Here is an 18,389-nt window from a genome sequence, read left to right on the forward strand (position 1 = left end):
GTTCTATGCATTCGTGTTTATACACGAGGATAACGTGTTGTGTTGAGATGTGTTGTGCTGTGCTGTGTGCGCAATTGCAACGACCCTCTGAGTATCTGTGCTACAGTGTTGTGCTGTTTCCTTGGATTATATCAACGGCTGCAACGTTCCAGTGGGAACACCATCCATACGAGGCAGACTTCGAAGCGGGGACCATGGCAAGAGGAGCTCCGCGCAAACCGTAACGTTAAAACCAAAACAGTGCCGTACGGAACCTTTAGCGATTGAGGGCCCATCCGCAGGAGGATGGGGTTGGGTACTCGCGTTAGCAGTACCTTGCCAGGCAACTCTGTATTTGATGCGGTACCCGCAGTGACTCAGGGCTTAGGTTAAGGTCGAGTTGGACACCCTGTGCATTTGATATTTTTTTTACTTAGTTTGTAAGGTGTTGCCCTCCCCGTTAGGTGCCCCCGATAGGATTTCTGGTTAGGCTGCGTGAATGTAGGTTTTGTGTCCAGATGTGCCCTTGCTGGCATAGTGGGCGCTCATTTAGGAGGGTTTAGTTTTAAGTATTTCTGTGAGTTTTTTATATCACAGGGTGACAACTTGACAGGGTTCGGTCGGCACGACAATGAGATGAGTGCGAGAGGGAGAGAGATAAAAAGAACTTTAACGGCCCCTCCCTGTGAATAACTCGCATTGGAGGGGCAGAGATTCAGGAAAGTAAAACCTAATTTTGCTTTGGTCCATCTTTCACTTCAACGTTGAAAGACAAGTGACTGAATCTATACGAACATGAGCAGTGCATATTGAAATTTGTGACGTGACATGTTATGTTTGTTTGTGTGTATTTGCTGTGAATTTGATTTATAAAATGTTACGATGAGGAGACGCAAAGGCAGGTCAATGTACTGTGCTCCAGCTTCAGCATCAGAGAAGACATCGACTGTCATCACGAAGAAACACATCAGGTAAGTCAGTAGCAAAGCGACCGAACTCACATCGGCGACTTTTCACGTTTCACGCGTCAGGAAGAACCGCCGATTGTTGTCGGAGTTCGGGTTGCACATACCCAGAAACTTAACTGGCGCAAGAATGAATGTGGGTTTGAAGAAACTGCTGTATCAGGTTTAAACTGGATTTATTGGCGTTGGATAATCCTGGATACAGTCGCCAGGCTGCGACACCATATGGGGGTCACTTTGCGGCGATTTTCTTTCCGTCAGTCGGAACGTCACTGGTTTGACCGAGCTCACATGTTTTCATCTGATCTGCGCATCGAAGGGAGTGTCCTTCAGCCACGATAAATATGAGATGCGTTTTCAGACTGAAGAAGCCGTCGACTTTTTGTTTCGATTTTCCCACGAGGACTCATTACCGAACTGAAAACGCAAATTCCGGCGTCGCTATGCCTCGTTGTAATTTCTTGCACCAAATGACTCGCGGTCATGCGTACTTTCAGTCTTACTGCGTTGTTTGTTGAGTTGTGCAACTGCAGTAAACACCCGGAACTCTGTTGTGCGTCCTCCACGATCGACGACATTGAAACATCGGATTAAGACCCGTGCATTTATATGCAGATCTGTGTTACAGAAGACATCAAGAATACCAACATTACAGGTAACGCTCCTGTGTTCATTTTGCTGAATACTACCAATTTGTGTTTGTTGCTCCTAATATAGAAGTTGTTTTGTGTTTTGTTTCTTTTGTTTCAGGCCCCTGCTCATATCCTGTGCCTCATCATGGCGAGTGGGTGAAACAAAGAACAGTGCGCGACTGAAATCGAAATAATTGTTACAGCGACTGCATAACCTTCCAGTTTGGTTGAACTGTTTTATCTGTTAGTCAACTTGCCTGACAATTTCTGAGTGCCTGTTAGCTTCCCCATGTTCATCTGTTTTTTTTTTTTCACTTTGTATTGATTTTAACTAAATTTGGCGTTTCTATCTCTTGTAGAAGTCTGTCGGCAGAATTAATTTAACACACATTTCTTTACAAAGTACCACTTCCTACATAAATGTAAATGCATTATACATACATATGGGGGTGTCTGAAAGGTGTCATATTTATTTGTGTTGGTGTATGGGTGGAAATTTTTGATGGAGGGTGCTCAAAGTGTGCTGAAACGAAGTCTATTATAATGTTATACACCAGTGAAACTGAAATAACATTCCATGTTTGAAATCACTGTTTTCAAGCCACAAATCTAATAAATTTAAACAAGCAATTGCAGGAATGCATCGTTTTTTGGCCAAACAGGATGAAGTTAATGAGATGTTAATTTTAATCACTTCCTGATAACCATATTCCTCGTGCATCACTGTCCCTGTGCATTCAGTATTCAGCTGTTCAGAAAGTTCCCTTTGTACAAAATTTGAAGGATCCCTATTCATCACCTGATCTTGCTATTACAGTCTGAAACAAGTCTAGCAATCTCAGACTGAATCTTGTATGAAACACATCACATGAACTGTGCTAGTAACTTTTTTTTATTGCTAGTGGGGTGGGACTAAGTCCCTTGTACTGTGGCCACTTCTGGCCTACTGTACCAGCCCCAGATGATAGGTGAGGGTGACTGTGGAGCAATTGGTGGAATGAAGATTGGCAGGGGAAACTGAAGTACTCAGAAATCCTGCCCCAACGCCACCGTACTGGTAATTTACCGGTTTTCCATTTGCATGGTAGGTTTGCCCATGTAATATTCTGTGCTATACTGAAACCAGGTTCTTATGGGGAATACAGGGTCCCATATTCCTAACATAACCCAGTAATATCTTCTAGATCTGTACTCCCATAACATTTCTCTTATGATAACTATCGTTAATAAAGAGTACTTAATATTTCTGTAATAAAAGGCATCTTCACAATACATTCCCATCTGTGTCTGGATCTCTCCATTTCTTGTCTTCTGATGAAAATGTTTTAACAAATTTATATTCTCCCTCATGCATGCTGTACTCCCCACCAATCCTCCCTGATTTCTTCACACAGTATTGGCTATGGGAGCAACTGCCCCGGTAACTTATTCTGTGGAATTCCTCATTCCCTGTAGATGAACACTGGGATAGTACTTTAAGTAAAACCAAGACTGTTTCCTTCAACAACATTTCAAATTCATTATTCATTACCATCAAGTCATTCGACAGTACACAGTAAATGACAGTCACAAACAAACAATACTGCATGATGATTACATATTATAAATCTCCTCATTTTGTAATTTCATCAGATCATGCCTTGCAAAATTATTCAGTTCTCTCCTCCGTGCATAAAACCAATTCCCACGAAACTTTATGTTCAGCTTCGAGGTCTCAGAGAGCTCAAGTACTCATGACAGTGAGTGGGGACGTGACACCAGATGCTGTAGCCTGTAAGTCTCAAGTTTACATTGATTATGTGCCCGCTCAGCTCGCTCCTTAGCCATGAAGATGGAGGAAGTACATTCGTCCAAAACATCTGCAAACTTCTACCCAGACGATAGTACCATTCAGTTCCGTATCTCTCATATTAAAATGTCTCTTCCTTGAGGCTGCTCACATCCCATTTGAACATATACTGCAATACTACAAACTGTATTGGCATAAATTTCATCTGTTCTTTCCTTCTGGCATTAAATATACACATAGAATCATCATCATCATCTCTCTATTCATCATCTCCACTCTCAGCTGATTGGTTGTCGGCCTGGTCCGCATCATCATCACCGTCCCCTCCCGAACCTGATCCGGAGTTTGAGGCAGATTTTCCAGACCCAGATTCCTCATCTGAGTCTTTCAGTGCCTTTGCTTTGTCGAGCTTCTTTGCTCGGCGAGCCTCAAAGTCAGAACCCTCCTCATCTGAGGAATAGATGGGAGGCCTTGAGTCACCTGTTGGAAACAAATGCATTAATTTATTTCACATTAAAGTTTTTTTTTATTGCTAGTGGGGTGGGACTAAGTCCCTTGTACTGCGGCCACTTCTGGCCTATTGTACCAGCCCCAGATGATAGGTGAGGGTGATTGTGGAGCAATTGGTCGAATGAAGATTGGCAGGGGAAACCGAAGTACTCGGAGAAAACCTGCCCCAGCGCCACTTTGTCCACCACAAATTCCACTTGACCAGACCCGGGATCGAACCCGGGCCACCACGGTGGGAAGCCAGCAACTAACTGCTTGAGCTATGGCATGACCCTCACATTAATGTAACAACACAACAATGCAAAATGAATATCATTCCTTAATTTCCATCAGACCTGGGAATAATATTAACCCAAGCCTAACTAATTCTCTCATACTGTCAGACCTGCATCTGTTTTTCAAATGCCTCAGCAGAATTTTAAATTTGGTCAGTGGTTAATATACAGTGATAACCCCCTGCTACTTAAACAGGAAAACAACCTTCCCACGTACTATACTGTCCAGAGTAGAAAGAGTCCAAGTGAATGGAACAGCATGTGTAAAGCTTGACAAACAACCGGTTTCAGACTCAGCCTACTAGACTAATACTTTCCAAAATATACTCATTACATGGGGGGTATGCAGTAGCATAGTTGGTTGAGGCACTATGCTACAAGCCAGAAGATGATGGGATCAAATCCCGATGAGGTGGATTTTTTCAATTGACCTAATCCTTACAGCCATACTGTGGCCCTGGCGTCTACTCAGCCTCTATCAGAAATGAATACCAGAAATCTTCCTGGTGGTAAAGGGCGGCTGGCGCATAAGGCTGACAACCTCACTGCCATCTGTGAGCCGACTGTCTAGGAAATATGGGAGCGTTGACGTCTCACAACCCTATGGGCCTCCACGGGCTGTTACAGGGATATCTTTACTTGTTTAGTTATTTATTACATGAAACCCACCAAAACATTGACACAAGTAAAGCCTGAGGTAAAGTAATGGATCCAGACAAACATGCAAGGTTAATGATTCAGTATCATTTTGAATTCGCGGTTCTCAAAGTGGGTTAGGACACCATGCAGTCTGGGGACAGCCCAGCTTTTCAGAGGAACATGTTGTTCCCACATTCATGGCTGAAGAGTAAGGACAGCATGGAACTAGTAAGCTGAGTTTGGCTTATTCCTCAATTCTGAAGATGTAAGCACTATGCTGCTCTGAAACATCGGGCTGTCTTGAACTGCACAGTGTTGCAACCAAGAAGATTGCATATTTCAATCCAGTTTTAGGTTCTGTCACTTTTCTTTCTGAGGTCCATCTCAATGTATGGCTACTGATTGTAAGTGATAAATACTCACTTTTGGAAGCGGCTGTCCTGTTCTTGTACCTGTTCTTGATGGCAGCGAGTGAGATTGCACCTTCATCCTCAGAACCCTCCTCCTCACGGGTGTCAGGCTCCAAATAGCCGGCACTCAATCCTCGGCTGGCACCTCGCTCACGCACACGCTTCTGTTTGCTCTCCCGACGCAGAGAGGCACGTAGGCGTTCCTCCTCTTTCTGTAAGAAACATTTCTCTTTAATTGTTTATAAGGAATCTCACTTCTATCAACTTCATACAAAATATTATCTAACATTCTCCTTCTAAGGATTACTGCATTTTTGCACTTTTTCCATTGTCCGGTTTTCTAGAAGATACAAAACACGACATTTCAGAAACTGGCTCTATCTCCGTCCACAGGTGAGTGGGGAAGAACATACCTATTCAGTTGGGTCCCTTAGAAAGAGCTAACCTGAACTGAGGAACCCAAATGAACAGGTGTCTTCACTCCCATTCACCTGAGGATGGAAACAGATCCATTTTCTGAAATGTCATGTTTTCTATTTTATAGAACGCTGGACGATGGAAAAAGTGCAAAAACCCAGTAGTTCTGAGTGTTATACACTATAATCAGAACCCTTCAGAATCTACTTACTTTCATTCTAAGTTTGTACTGAATAATACGGAGAGGGGTAATGCTGAATGTTACAACATTACAGATGCTACTGAAACTTGCCTTGATCATCTGGCCCCTATTCTGCTCTGGGTCCCAGCCAACCTGTGACAGCACCTTGATGCCTGACGTTTTCTGTGACCGGTCAGCAAGAGACAGGGTCATCTTGCGATGAGTGAAAGACTCGGTGGAATGGGGACGGAAGGTCAGTTTGGTACGGAACACAGCCTGCCCCTGAAGACCTGTACCTTGTCGAATGAACAGATGATTATGATCACCCTGTAACAAGTACCATTTCGTGTCACTTGAACTATGTACTAAATATGATACAGTACACTGTTACATATGAAAGACAACATTTACTGGCCCATAAATGCTTAAATGACATATCTCAGTGCTACTGACACCAGACAAGTTATATGAATACGATGCCTAACCTGCAATGGCTGCTTGTAAACGTCAAATATCTCAGATCCAAGATGAAGGGACATGCTGCCATCTGACCAGCGGATGAATCGGGCGTTGCTCTCCTTGCATGGGTTGCCCCCTTTGTCAAATGCCTCACGCCACCGGATGGTGTTCTCTACTTTCAGTTTCAGCCTGCAAAATTAGAACAAGACTGCAGAGATTCAATCCGTACTGCAGTGCATGCTTTCCCTGCACCTGCCACCGGATAGTGTTCTCTACTTTCAGTTTCAGCCTGCAAAATTAGAACAAGACTGCAGAGATTCAGTCCGTACTGCAGTGCATGCTTTCCCTGCACCTTATCGTTCTGAACATATGTGGCTATTCACAACATGTTCAATCAAAACACTGAACATATTACTTACAAGTTTCAATTCTATTCTGATGTATGTGCCTTGAAATAATCTGCACACTTATTAATATCGTCAATATATATTTAAAGTTCTTAAAGCACTTTCATTACCATTCTACCATAGAAATTGTAAGCTGTATGGCATAAAGCTGCATATTACCATTCAATAAACTGTCACTGGACTTTATGTACATTTCTTAAAAGTTGAATATCTGTTACTCTTTTTACTATGGTTACCACGATTATCACATTTCACTAGTAGCATGAGTTTGCTGCCTCCAGTTCTCAATATCATGAACATGAAACCACAAACCTGTGTTTCCTTTCAAAATAACATGTTGACTAAAGATCAACTCACTAGTTCCTACATGCTCTTAGAATCCCATGCCCACATGAGGCTCATCCGTACCTGGCCCGTCCCTCCTCATCCAGGGTCTCTTCTTCGTCAATTTCATCTTCATAAGTCTCTGCGTCAAACGGTCGTGTCTCCACGGACAGAAAGTTGGGAAGCTTCACAAAATGAATCTCTCTTCCCAAGTCTGAACTGATCTTTGGGATCTGCACATCAATCCTTGTTTCTGGAGGAGGCTCGTCTAGTTCCTTCTCTGCTTCATCCTGCAACAGATGCAGTGGTTAAAACTCTTTCATGTCCTGCCAGACAGCTTAACGTGTTTCAGAGTTAAAAATATGAGTTTCACATTTTTCATGCTCTCTTTCAACTGCCATTACAAAGCATGATGACCGCCTCTGTGGTCTAGAGCTCAGAGTTCCTGCCTACAGATCCAGAGGTCCTGGGTTCGATTCCTGGCACTACCAGATTTTCTGACAAGTAGGGTGTCTGGTACAGGGTGTACTTAGCCTCGTCAGGATAATTCAGTAGCAATTTCAAGGGAATAGCTGCTCCGGTCTATAAAACCGAGATTAATGGCCATGGGGATTCACTGTGCTGATCACGAGACACCCTCTATCTGCAAAAGTTGGCACTAACTTCGCCGACAAGCGGCGGTTGCTCGGTCGGTATAATTCGCTGTCAGACTACAGGCAACGGAGTTTGTCTGTATTATTACAAAACAGGAATAAAATTCACTGTTCTATAAGAATATTCTAATATGCCATACTGGAAAATATACCAACATACAGTGAAATCCACTAATATTCAGTCTGGTCCCAAATGAAAACCATATAAATAATGTGTTATTTGCCTGTATGGAGTTAAATCCTATCTGTCAATTCACCTGCATTTGGCATAAGAAATTTTCGGCCTTCCACAGCTCATACACTGATTTGGAGTGACTGTAGTCGAAGTAATAGTTGATACCAAATTTTTCTCTCTCACAGAAATTATCATCACATAACCAAATCCCTAGCAAACAACATCACTGACTGAAGTGACGCTACCTCAGCATCAGAGTTTCTTTGATTGTCATTTGAGGCACTCATTTTGCTATTAACGTTTCACTGACTGAACTATCCCAGTTCATTGCTCCTATTGCCACAGGGAATTAACAAATGCTGTTTCAAAAATACCCACATCTTCAATGACAGGCATTGAAGTCCTGTTCTCATCTTCGTCGTCCCGGTCTCGACTTCTCTCTTGCTCCCTCTCTCTCTCATCCCCTGAGCCATGCCTCGAGGCGGGAGATTCCGCAGCAGGAGCTTCTTGTTCATCCTCATCTGATGTGATGTCATCAGCATCTCCAAACAACATGGCTGCATCTGCTGCTAGAACAATGTGTGTCTCATGGCAGTTACATACTTCTGAATTTCACCAGCAGTGTTTATGATTGATAGGTGTGTATCATGGATCAGGACCACCCTATAGGGAATATTATAAAGACCGGTACTGCGGACATTCTCCGCTCTGACTATTCTGTCACTCACATGTGGAGCTGAGCCCTTCTTGAGAAGCCGACAATCGTGCAGCTACTCAAGAACTTCCCAGCATTTTATGGAACCCAAAGATTCATTGCCATGTTCCCAAGAGCCCTCGAGTGGTCCCTATCCTGAGCCAGATCAATCCAATCAATACCATCTCATCCTATCTCTCTGAGATCCAGTTTAATATTGCCCACCCACCTACGCCTTGGTCTTCCCAGTGGTCTCCTTCCTTCCAGCTTTCCCACCAATATCCTATATGCATTTCTCCCCTCCCCCATTCATGCTACATGCCCTGCCCATCTCTCATCCTCCTGACTATCCATAACTGCCTCAATTATTTCATAAGCTTTTTATAAGCTACACAGTCTCAAATTGATACAGCACAAACTGATAATTCTGGATCACTCTATTTCCTTTCAGTATTTATTTTCTTGAAGATATAACACACTAAATCATCCAAATTATTATTTATTTTCACTGCTATAGGCTACCCCTTGCACAAAGGATATGCATCTCTCAGTGTGACAGAATAAATCTGGAAAAATTATAATTATGGGCATCTGGAAAGTGAATCTTATGAAGTCCAGTGGACAGGTACTAACATTTAGAAGGAACATACCCACCAGACTACATGGCATCATATCCCGGAACACCACTCTCTTAATACTACTCACTGCCGTGAAAACTTCAGTCTCGCATCATTAATTTGGAACAGGTCACAGGAAAACTGAAGAAACTTGAAGAGAAACCTGCTGCAGCTCCACTCTGTCCAACATAAATCTCACATGAAATCACCTGAGACAACCCAAGGTTCTGCAGTTCTGCCAGTGCCTAACTGCCTGAGCTATGGTGTGGCCCAGTTAAAATTCCCACAACTATTTCTGGAGAGTCCACTGTATATTATAAATAAGAAAACTAACAAGTGTGATTACCATTACCGGCCGGTTCCTTCTCATCTTCATCTGCACTGCCCTTCCCCGCCCCAGCATCACTGTCCTCACTGCCAGAACCAATCATGGCAGGTCGCTTCTTCTTAGGAGAACGATTGGTGTCAGCATCAGAGCCACTAGTATCGCTCAAACCCGCATGCTTTCTTTTCCTGTAGACCAGAAACACTGCAGTAGGGCACACCATACAAACGGGGACTAGCATGTAGGTTACCGGACTGAAGAGTGTTATCCAGTTTCCGTGGTAACGTCGTTACTGCCCAGCAAATAACACACAACGACTAGTAGAGCAACGCTTTGCAGTGTTTTACATTAGAAATTCCCTGGCAATGAACCTTCGATGAAGGTTATCCAGTTTCCGGGGTAACTTTGTTACTGCCCAGCAAATAACACAACGACTAGTAGATCGAACACTAACAAGTTATGGATCATAAGTCAAGGAACTAATGGGAGAGATGTCTCAATTCCTCACACTGCCCTACCTCACCTCCTAGATATTTCTGAAGTTCATATTTAGGCTGTGCTAGTATTCATCATGGCTGTTTCAAAACCCTTTCCTATCCTCTGTCAGATGGCTTCTGTTATAATTTTCCTGCACAGATTCATCAGCAGAAGCTGTCCTCCCTCTAACTTACAAATGTACTATGTTGTATTTTAGCATCCTGTTGCACTGATTCATATTCATAATGTGTATTTTGTATTAACAGTCTTCAAGTGCATACAATACCATTCACCACTTCTACACTATTCGGCAATATGCTGCCATCTTCAGGTGTATCGGTCCGTTAACCATTTCATTGCTTGCCTTTATATGTCCATTTACAAATAATATTACATTTGTATTCGTCCTTATATAATAATAAAGTTTATGTATTTAAAACTTGTTAAAATCTATTATCTCATATGTCATATTTTTAAATTCGTGTGCATTATTGATCATCCACATGGGGTCATTCTTCTTATGTTTCTAATGTTGTGTGTATATTGTGTCTTATGATGTGTTCTACTCTTGTGGCTGCATGCCTTGTATCGTTGGATGTGTACTGCCACGTTTTCATTGCACGCTCTGTGTTACATCTAGTAGTTTCAGTATGAAAAGAACAGATGACAGGAGTTTTATATTTTCTGCTCCAAAAGTGTCTTAGGATGGGAAAAGATTAACGTAACCGCTCACTTCCTTTGTGCCCTTTTCGTTGTGCGCCACTCCACCACCGCTCACTTCTTTGGGTTCTTTACTTTAATCAGTAGAGCTGGGTTCCTATCCCAGGGTCTTATAAGGGTCTGGCTCGGACAGGGCAGGAAGAACACTTCACTACAATCACCCACCTTTTGACGGTTGCACTTAGTAGTCCTTTAATACCTTCCAACTTTCTGAATACAACTGAATTTCTTACTACTGTTGCTTTGTACTGTACTTATACTATTCTACGGAAGGGCCGTAGAGGTAAATTTAGTGTCCGACTTTGCCGAAAGTAATGTCAAGACTCTCCGAGGTGGAATGCCCCCCTCTCTGAAACTTGAGGTCCTCCTATCCTCTGTCAGATGGCTTCTGTTATAATTTTCCTGCACAGATTCATCAGCAGAAGCTGTCCTCCCTCTAACTTACAAATGTACTATGTTGTATTTTAGCATCCTGTTGCACTGATTCATATTCATAATGTGTATTTTGTATTAACAGTCTTCAAGTGCATACAATACCATTCACCACTTCTACACTATTCGGCAATATGCTGCCATCTTCAGGTGTATCGGTCCGTTAACCATTTCATTGCTTGCCTTTATATGTCCATTTACAAATAATATTACATTTGTATTCGTCCTTATATAATAATAAAGTTTATGTATTTAAAACTTGTTAAAATCTATTATCTCATATGTCATATTTTTAAATTCGTGTGCATTATTGATCATCCACATGGGGTCATTCTTCTTATGTTTCTAATGTTGTGTGTATATTGTGTCTTATGATGTGTTCTACTCTTGTGGCTGCATGCCTTGTATCGTTGGATGTGTACTGCCACGTTTTCATTGCACGCTCTGTGTTACATCTAGTAGTTTCAGTATGAAAAGAACAGATGACAGGAGTTTTATATTTTCTGCTCCAAAAGTGTCTTAGGATGGGAAAAGATTAACGTAACCGCTCACTTCCTTTGTGCCCTTTTCGTTGTGCGCCACTCCACCACCGCTCACTTCTTTGGGTTCTTTACTTTAATCAGTAGAGCTGGGTTCCTATCCCAGGGTCTTATAAGGGTCTGGCTCGGACAGGGCAGGAAGAACACTTCACTACAATCACCCACCTTTTGACGGTTGCACTTAGTAGTCCTTTAATACCTTCCAACTTTCTGAATACAACTGAATTTCTTACTACTGTTGCTTTGTACTGTACTTATACTATTCTACGGAAGGGCCGTAGAGGTAAATTTAGTGTCCGACTTTGCCGAAAGTAATGTCAAGACTCTCCGAGGTGGAATGCCCCCCTCTCTGAAACTTGAGGTCCTCCTATCCTCTGTCAGATGGCTTCTGTTATAATTTTCCTGCACAGATTCATCNAAAGAGAACGAGAAAATGTGATGTTGCCTGCGGTTCCCTGCATTAAAGTCTCTTCTCACCTGTCATCTTCACTGTCACTTCCAGATTTCTTTTCTCCTTCATCACCGCTACTTTCATCATCTTTTCCCTTCACTGATGTCTTCTCACCATCTGCAAAACGGTTACAGAAACAAATGTGACACTCTGTAATCTGACTACCAGCATTTAAGAGAACTGGACTGCAACAGTGCTTGTTACTTGCTTGGCTCATGTTTCACCCTGAAGATGGAGTCTGTATGATCCTCCAAAACAGTGATAAATTTCTATCATTCTGCATTACATAGCTTCCCAGAAAACAGTACTGTTCAAGATAACAAACAGAATTTTCTTGATTTTACATTTATCACAATCTCTTGCAGACAGGTTTTTCTTTAATTTTTTTATATATGCTAGGTGTGATCTGATTATACGTGTATATCATCTGTGTTGTAAATCCATAAAGATAGAGCTATCTCTGTAATGGGACATGGAGGCCAATAAGGTTGTGAGATGTACTGTTAGTTCCTTGGAACTCTAGCCATGGTAGAGGGGTCATACCATCTCTCGCAGAGCTTGGGGAGCAGTCTTATCAGCTTACATCAGCGTGGGTACTACCAGTTTGGAATGTAGCGTCTTGGAGTGTGTTCAGGGGTACAGTACGTTGTGTATCTACTTCTGGTCCCCATAGGCAATGTTCTGAACGTCACCACAGCAAGCGTACAGCTTCACGTGCTCCACAACAGTGTTTACCTTTCCGCGCGGCTAAAGTTATGAGGCACTAACATTAATGTTTCCCACATTTTTCTAGACAATCAGCTCACAGATGGAGGTGAGGTTGTCAGCCTCACACACCGGCCGCCCTTTACCCCAGGAAGATTCCTGGTACTCATTTCTGTTAAAGGCTGAGTCGACCCCAGGGTCATAATGCGGCTGGAAGGATTAGGTCAATTGAAAAATCCAATGACCCACGACCTTCCAGCTCGTAGCACAGTGTTGTAAATCCATGCACATTAAATTGTGAATGTTAATATATAAACTTAAACTTAGCCTATTTAAGATTGAGTGGTAATTACTATTCGTAAGACAAAACAATTGTTTTTAATGACAAACTTCATGGAACCAATCTGTGAATGCCAAGACATGGCCACCTGGCAATTCATAATTCATATACATACCGGACTTTTCATCCGCCCCACTCTTAACTGATGTTCTCTCTTCAGTGTCTGAAGCTCTAGCAGATCTTTCCGATTCAGAGTTGCTCTGGGTATCGTCATGAGGACTCGGTGATCGTGACTTACTTTTGGCTGGACTCGGGGACCGAGAGCCTGAAATGAGGAATACAGTCCTGTCAGTAACATTTCAACATATGTTATGATGCTGTCAGCATCTCCAACTGTATACTACCAAATGGTAGCACAGTTGATGAATAATGAATTGAAAACAATTTGAAAGAAAGCGACCACATGCTAAGGTGTAATCCCTGCATTTTCATGGCAGGACTGAGATCAACCATACAATCAGGATAACTGGTGTCACAGCAAAAATTTGAACTAAGGACCTCTCAAATACAAATCTAGAGAACTACTGTGACACCAACTTGCTTGGTCAATATTCCAACTCATCGATTTGGTTGTTCCAAAGACGCGCTTCTCATGTACACTTCCATCTCCCACCAGTGCTAATACATCAGAATATGAATTAATGGAACTTATCAGATGCTGCTTTGAATACCTACAGCACTGAAACATTATCCACTGAATTATTTGTGCACAGATAAACAGATCTATTTACTGCTCTTTAAGAAAGCTGACCATCTTAATTACAGAACTAAGTACCTGGTAACAGAACCGAAATGTTCAACACTGCCGACCCCAAAGCCCGGCATTGGAAATTACCCTCAGTAGGTTCTCTCATTCTCACATCCTGACTGAGATCCCTCTTAATGTTATCCTCTCATTTCCACACTGAAATTCGGTATGAAGTGTCTCCCCAGCTGAACTGTCTGTCCATCAGTGATGAATACTATCTTCCAGGATGTGATGCCGTGCAGTCTGGTAGAAGTTTAGTGATATTTCTGAGGAACATACTGCCTCCATCTTGAGGGGTATAAAGCAAGTGAAGGAAGCAGCAAGCATGACTAAGCGAATAAGACTTGGGGTGCTGAATGGGCTCATGCATTATGAGTAAGCTTGCTTCAAGGTTCCACTGTCAGTGAATCCCACTACAGACAGTTCTAGTGACGGCTACTCAAGCACCCTGCAGAAACAACTGGAAATCTCCTTTATATAACTCTCGGTCAGGGGAGCGTCCAGTAACGTTATATCTGGTCTCTAATGACTTGATATATTTTAACAAATATGTTCACTCCTATCCTAAATATCTGGTAATTTAACTAGAACTAGGGAATTAAAGTTGAGGTCACCTTGTACCATCCTCACTTCTAAAAACTGTGAGAAATGTGCCGTAGAGAAATGGACTAAAGTGATCCAAGTTATGCTCAAAAAAAACATACCGGAAGGTGACTGATTTTTATCTTCTGGGCTGGGAGAGCGTGACTGGTGTGACTCCACATCAGAGTGATGACTGCCGACCTCCTGTTCTGCACTCTGAGACCGTGGAGAATGCTGACTTGTGCTGGATCTGGGTGAGTGCCGACTCACATTAGATGTGGGAGAATGCTGACTTGCGTCAGACCTGGGGGAGTGCTGACTCACATTAGATGCTGGGGAATGCTGACTAGCATATGACCTCCGTGAATGTCTACTGCTTGCATTAGACCGAGCTGACCTCGGACTGGCATTGGAGGCTGGTGAATGTGGACTTCCAGCTGATTCATGTTGGCTGCTTGCATTTGAGGCAGGACTCTGTGACCTATCATTGGATCGAGGGCTACCCTCAGACCTCGCACTAGGTGACCCCACCTCTGTAATTTGCAAGAGACAGTGATGATAGATGGACAGAGTAAGTCTAGGCTTGTTAACTACAAGCAATAAGAAGTTGAACATGTGAGTTTCTAACCTTGCTCCGACTCAGCGCCGTTCACTGGTGACCCTGGTGAGTATTCTCCATCGTTATTTGATCTCGCTAGTGTAGCTTCTGTGTGACTGTCACTTTCACTTCCCGAATTGCCTGACGCTCGCCCGGGTGTAGGGGCCACACCATGATGGCTTGCTGGACTGACGCTACGACTGCTGCTACGGCTCGACCTTCCACCGCCGCTTTCAGAATCTGATCCAGAATCTCTTCCTGCGAATAAGAGTAAATAGAAAAACAGTTCGCTGTATATTACATGGTTCATACAGCTGCTGTATATTGGTTGTGAGAGGTTATGTTCACTAGAAATTGTTCTGCTGCCAGCTGCTATAAATAATTACATTATAAATACTGTTCCCCAGTTAAGAGCGTATTATGTTTCAATTTAGCTATCTGCATTAACAATAAGACATTCCATTTGCATTACCGCCCGATTCCGCGTCGCTTGAATCTCCTTCGGAACTCACGGGAGCCATGTTTCTTCCCACTGCCTTCTATACCTTCCCTGCCGGTCCCTGCAGACCCTGCAGACTGCACTGATGCAGAACATGAAAAGGAGTCACAGCAAGACGATGCTACAGATCCTATCACAAAAAGTAAATAAAGGCTGTCAGGTCCGCGCCATAGCCCAAGTGGTTAGGGTCGCTGGCTTCCCACCGCGGCGGCCCGGGTTCGATCCCGGGGCAGATTTTTTCAGAGTATTTCGGTTCCCCTGCCAATCTTCATTCCACCAATTGCTCCACAATCACCCTCACCTATCATCTGGGGCTGGTACAATAGGTCAGAAGTGGCAGCAGTACAAGGGACTTAGTCCCACCCCACTAGCAATAAAAAAAGGGGGCGCTGTAAGCGCTGTCTTCTAGGTTCCAACTCCGCGCAGTCCGATGAAAGTCAATGAGCGTTTCGGAGGAACATGTCGCCTCTATCTTCAGGGTTGAAAAGTAAGCCTAGCAAGAAACCAGCATTAAGCAGAGTGAGACAACGTGTTTCTTCTAAGCATCGGTTTACTTTTAAATGACTACAGCGAATGCTATCCCAGAAGACAGAACTCTCTTAACCACCGCCTTAACCTCAAATACTACAAAAACCGTCGTGCGTAATGGCAAACCCTTCTTTTCCCATAATTCAAATATATTAAGCAACACTATACAGCAGAATCGTTTGTCCTCATTCCGGTAATGCAAATTCTGATTGAAAGCAAAGGACATCTTCCAATGAAGAGGTTTCATGATTTATTAACTTTACACAGTGAAGACTATCTTAACTTGTACTCTGCATCAGATATTATTAAAATAATCAACTCAAGGAGGATGAGAAAATAAATCGCACAGGGATTTCTTTTTCACAATCTGGCGACAGTCCCTTAAATGCCTTCACATAAATACCCAGAGTGTGTATATGTTGTCACATGTAAGGGGTTTGCGTGACTAATAATACTGGGTTCTGGATTTAATGATTGGGTTTTATTGGCACTTCTATATAAGTACACTAAATTATAACAGCTCACACATTGAACTCCTGAACAACGTCTATCTGACGAATCTCTCGAAGAGTCTGTTATTCCTGTCTGAAGCTGAGTCTAATCTCGGACTCATTGCTACTGCTCCGAGTCGAGTCTCATTACAACCGACTGCCAGTCGGCCAGTCTGTCTTGAATAGAGCACCCATCTGGGGCTTACGACCAGATTTTTATTACTGTCAGGCAGTTGAGGGTTTGATGTTGGGGGCCCTCTCTGACGAGAGGATGGGCCTATTGTTTACAATTGCTGCTGGTCCTCGTCAGCGCAGTCATTTTCGGGTCCGGGTCCCGTGGCACTCGCGACCATATTTTACTCGCTCAGATTTGAGATTTTCCTTTTTGTCGCCTCTTGCCTCCGCACGGGATTTCCTCGCTACCATGCGGCCTGGATAGAAGTCGCCATGTCGAACAGCTCCTCTGTTTTGTTGTGCTGTCACAATGTCTTGGTTAAGATTCACTGCCGCGGAAACAAATGTTTACCTAACCGTTGCGTAGCAAATGGTCATATTCCGTCACAATATATTAGTCATATTTTGTTGCGTCCTGCTGGTTAAGCCGCTATAGATAGTGTTTATTATAGTCCTCTCGACAGTGTCCATAGGGTTGCGTTTACAGGTTATAATTAAGATTATTTATAGGGCAAGCGTGTGTGCGTGTATGTACACACATAAATGACAGACAGAAATGCATTGATTTTTAGATGCTCCAAGCCCACATGTGTCTTCGGTTAGAAGGCTGTCACTTGTAGATTGTGGTCTTCTGAGGTTATGTCACCGCGCGTTGTAATAGGTCGTTACAGAGAAACCAACTGCGCAATCTTCACTTTCACCCAGATGATGGACGCAGTGGATTCCTATGAAACGTTAATAACCACTAACAATACTACAGGATATAACAGAGCAGGTGGGTCAAGAGGTAACGCTCTGGAACTGTATTCGGGAGGTGTTCGGTTCGAGCTTCAGTCGGAATACCCACTATCTTGACTGAGGTTCTTCGTAGGCTTCCTCAGACCGTCCGGACGATCGCTTTCTTACAGAACCTTTCAAATTGATCATTCACCAATCATCCTATAATTCAATACTATATAGTCTACTCTAGATGCCGAGAGCCTCGTAAGGCAAACCTCAGAAGGTCGCAGTATTAATATTCTTCGCACTGAGAACCTAAAATATCTTATCTGAATGGTAGTGGTCTCTAGCGGCGACGATCCGAACTATTTCCGGCGCTGCGTGCGGTTAGTTCAGTATCTTGCCCTCAGGCTCGTCGCGCGCGTTTATTTCTAGGGTGAAAGTGAAATTTTGTCACCTACAGTGGCGCAAGTGTTTTCTGTTGATCAAATTGTACATTTCTGCATTCCATTTTGGGGCTCTTATGTGTGCGGCTGTGCTCGGAGATTAGTCCTGTGCTCTCCACGCTGTAGGCCCTGGGTTCATGTGCCATCGAGGGTGAAAACGTGGTGCGTTTTTTTGAACGACGGTCGGAAATTGAACTCAAGATCCTCCTCATCTTATCCTGGGTTCGAGCCCTGGTAAGGATGTAATATATCGTGAACTTTTGCGTAACCAATTAACGATTTTTTTTTTTTTTAGATTTTATTTTCTCATGATGGTAACTATGGAGTGTGCTGTCAGTGGGATGTGACGCCGTATAGTTCAGTAGAATTTTACCGACGTTTCTGACGAACGTCAGTGAATTTCAACCAGAATACATGTCACCACATCCGTAAAGGTAAATACTCTTCAATTACGAATTTCCCTCCAGGCAAACGCCGCAACAATATCT

At 43.1% G+C, this 18,389-nt stretch overlaps 2 protein-coding genes and 1 long non-coding RNA gene across 8 annotated transcripts in view; 2 read left to right on the forward strand and 1 right to left on the reverse strand.

Moving 5' to 3' along the window:
• Positions 1 to 876: 876 nt before the first annotated feature.
• Positions 877 to 5,975, forward strand: LOC111874399. The gene is made up of 3 exons (XR_002844557.2): positions 877 to 1,599; positions 1,695 to 1,819; positions 5,892 to 5,975. It is a non-coding gene; the product is annotated as an uncharacterized LOC111874399 (long non-coding RNA).
• On the reverse strand, positions 3,056 to 15,626 carry LOC111874386 (another transcription unit protein). 2 transcript variants are annotated; one of them, XM_023869865.2, is made up of 12 exons: positions 15,516 to 15,626; positions 15,074 to 15,301; positions 14,568 to 14,978; positions 13,231 to 13,380; positions 12,097 to 12,187; positions 9,479 to 9,639; positions 8,194 to 8,381; positions 7,072 to 7,277; positions 6,283 to 6,445; positions 5,909 to 6,124; positions 5,213 to 5,411; positions 3,056 to 3,845 (listed from the first exon to the last, which is right to left on the reverse strand). In XM_023869865.2, exons 1-12 carry the CDS (start codon positions 15,562 to 15,564, stop codon positions 3,625 to 3,627), a joined length of 2,283 nt encoding a protein of 760 aa, XP_023725633.1. In that variant the 5' UTR covers positions 15,565 to 15,626; the 3' UTR covers positions 3,056 to 3,624. The 2 variants fall into 2 exon arrangements, with proteins under 2 accessions (XP_023725633.1, XP_023725626.1); XM_023869858.2 differs by having other exon boundaries at positions 9,473 to 9,639.
• Positions 15,627 to 17,872: 2,246 nt separating this feature from the next.
• Positions 17,873 to 18,389, forward strand: part of LOC111874546 (tight junction protein ZO-1) — a 118,051-nt gene continuing 117,534 nt past the window's right edge. For 4 of the 5 annotated variants that reach the window (XM_023870191.2, XM_023870148.2, XM_023870206.2 and 1 more), the window contains exon 1: positions 17,873 to 18,335. The gene's annotated coding sequence lies outside the window, so the exon portion shown is untranslated. The remainder of the gene's footprint in view (positions 18,336 to 18,389) is intronic. The other variant, XM_033755260.1, reaches the window with a different exon arrangement.

This window comes from Cryptotermes secundus, unplaced genomic scaffold (assembly GCF_002891405.2).
Source record: "Cryptotermes secundus unplaced genomic scaffold, Csec_1.0 scaffold47, whole genome shotgun sequence".
Classification (NCBI taxonomy): Eukaryota; Metazoa; Arthropoda; class Insecta; order Blattodea; family Kalotermitidae; genus Cryptotermes; species Cryptotermes secundus.

Bases quoted from the DNA above. Each gene is read 5' to 3' on its own strand.
- LOC111874386 (XM_023869858.2), bottom strand. From the start codon at position 15,564: ATGGCTCCCGTGAGTTCCGAAGGAGATTCAAGCGACGCGGAATCGGGC. The intron at 13,381-14,567 runs GTATGTTTTTTT...TCCTCATTTCAG, and splicing joins TAAAAATCAGTCACCTTCCG to GCTCTCGGTCCCCGAGTCCA. The intron at 3,846-5,212 runs GTGAGTATTTAT...TGTTTCCAACAG, and splicing joins CAGGACAGCCGCTTCCAAAA to GTGACTCAAGGCCTCCCATC.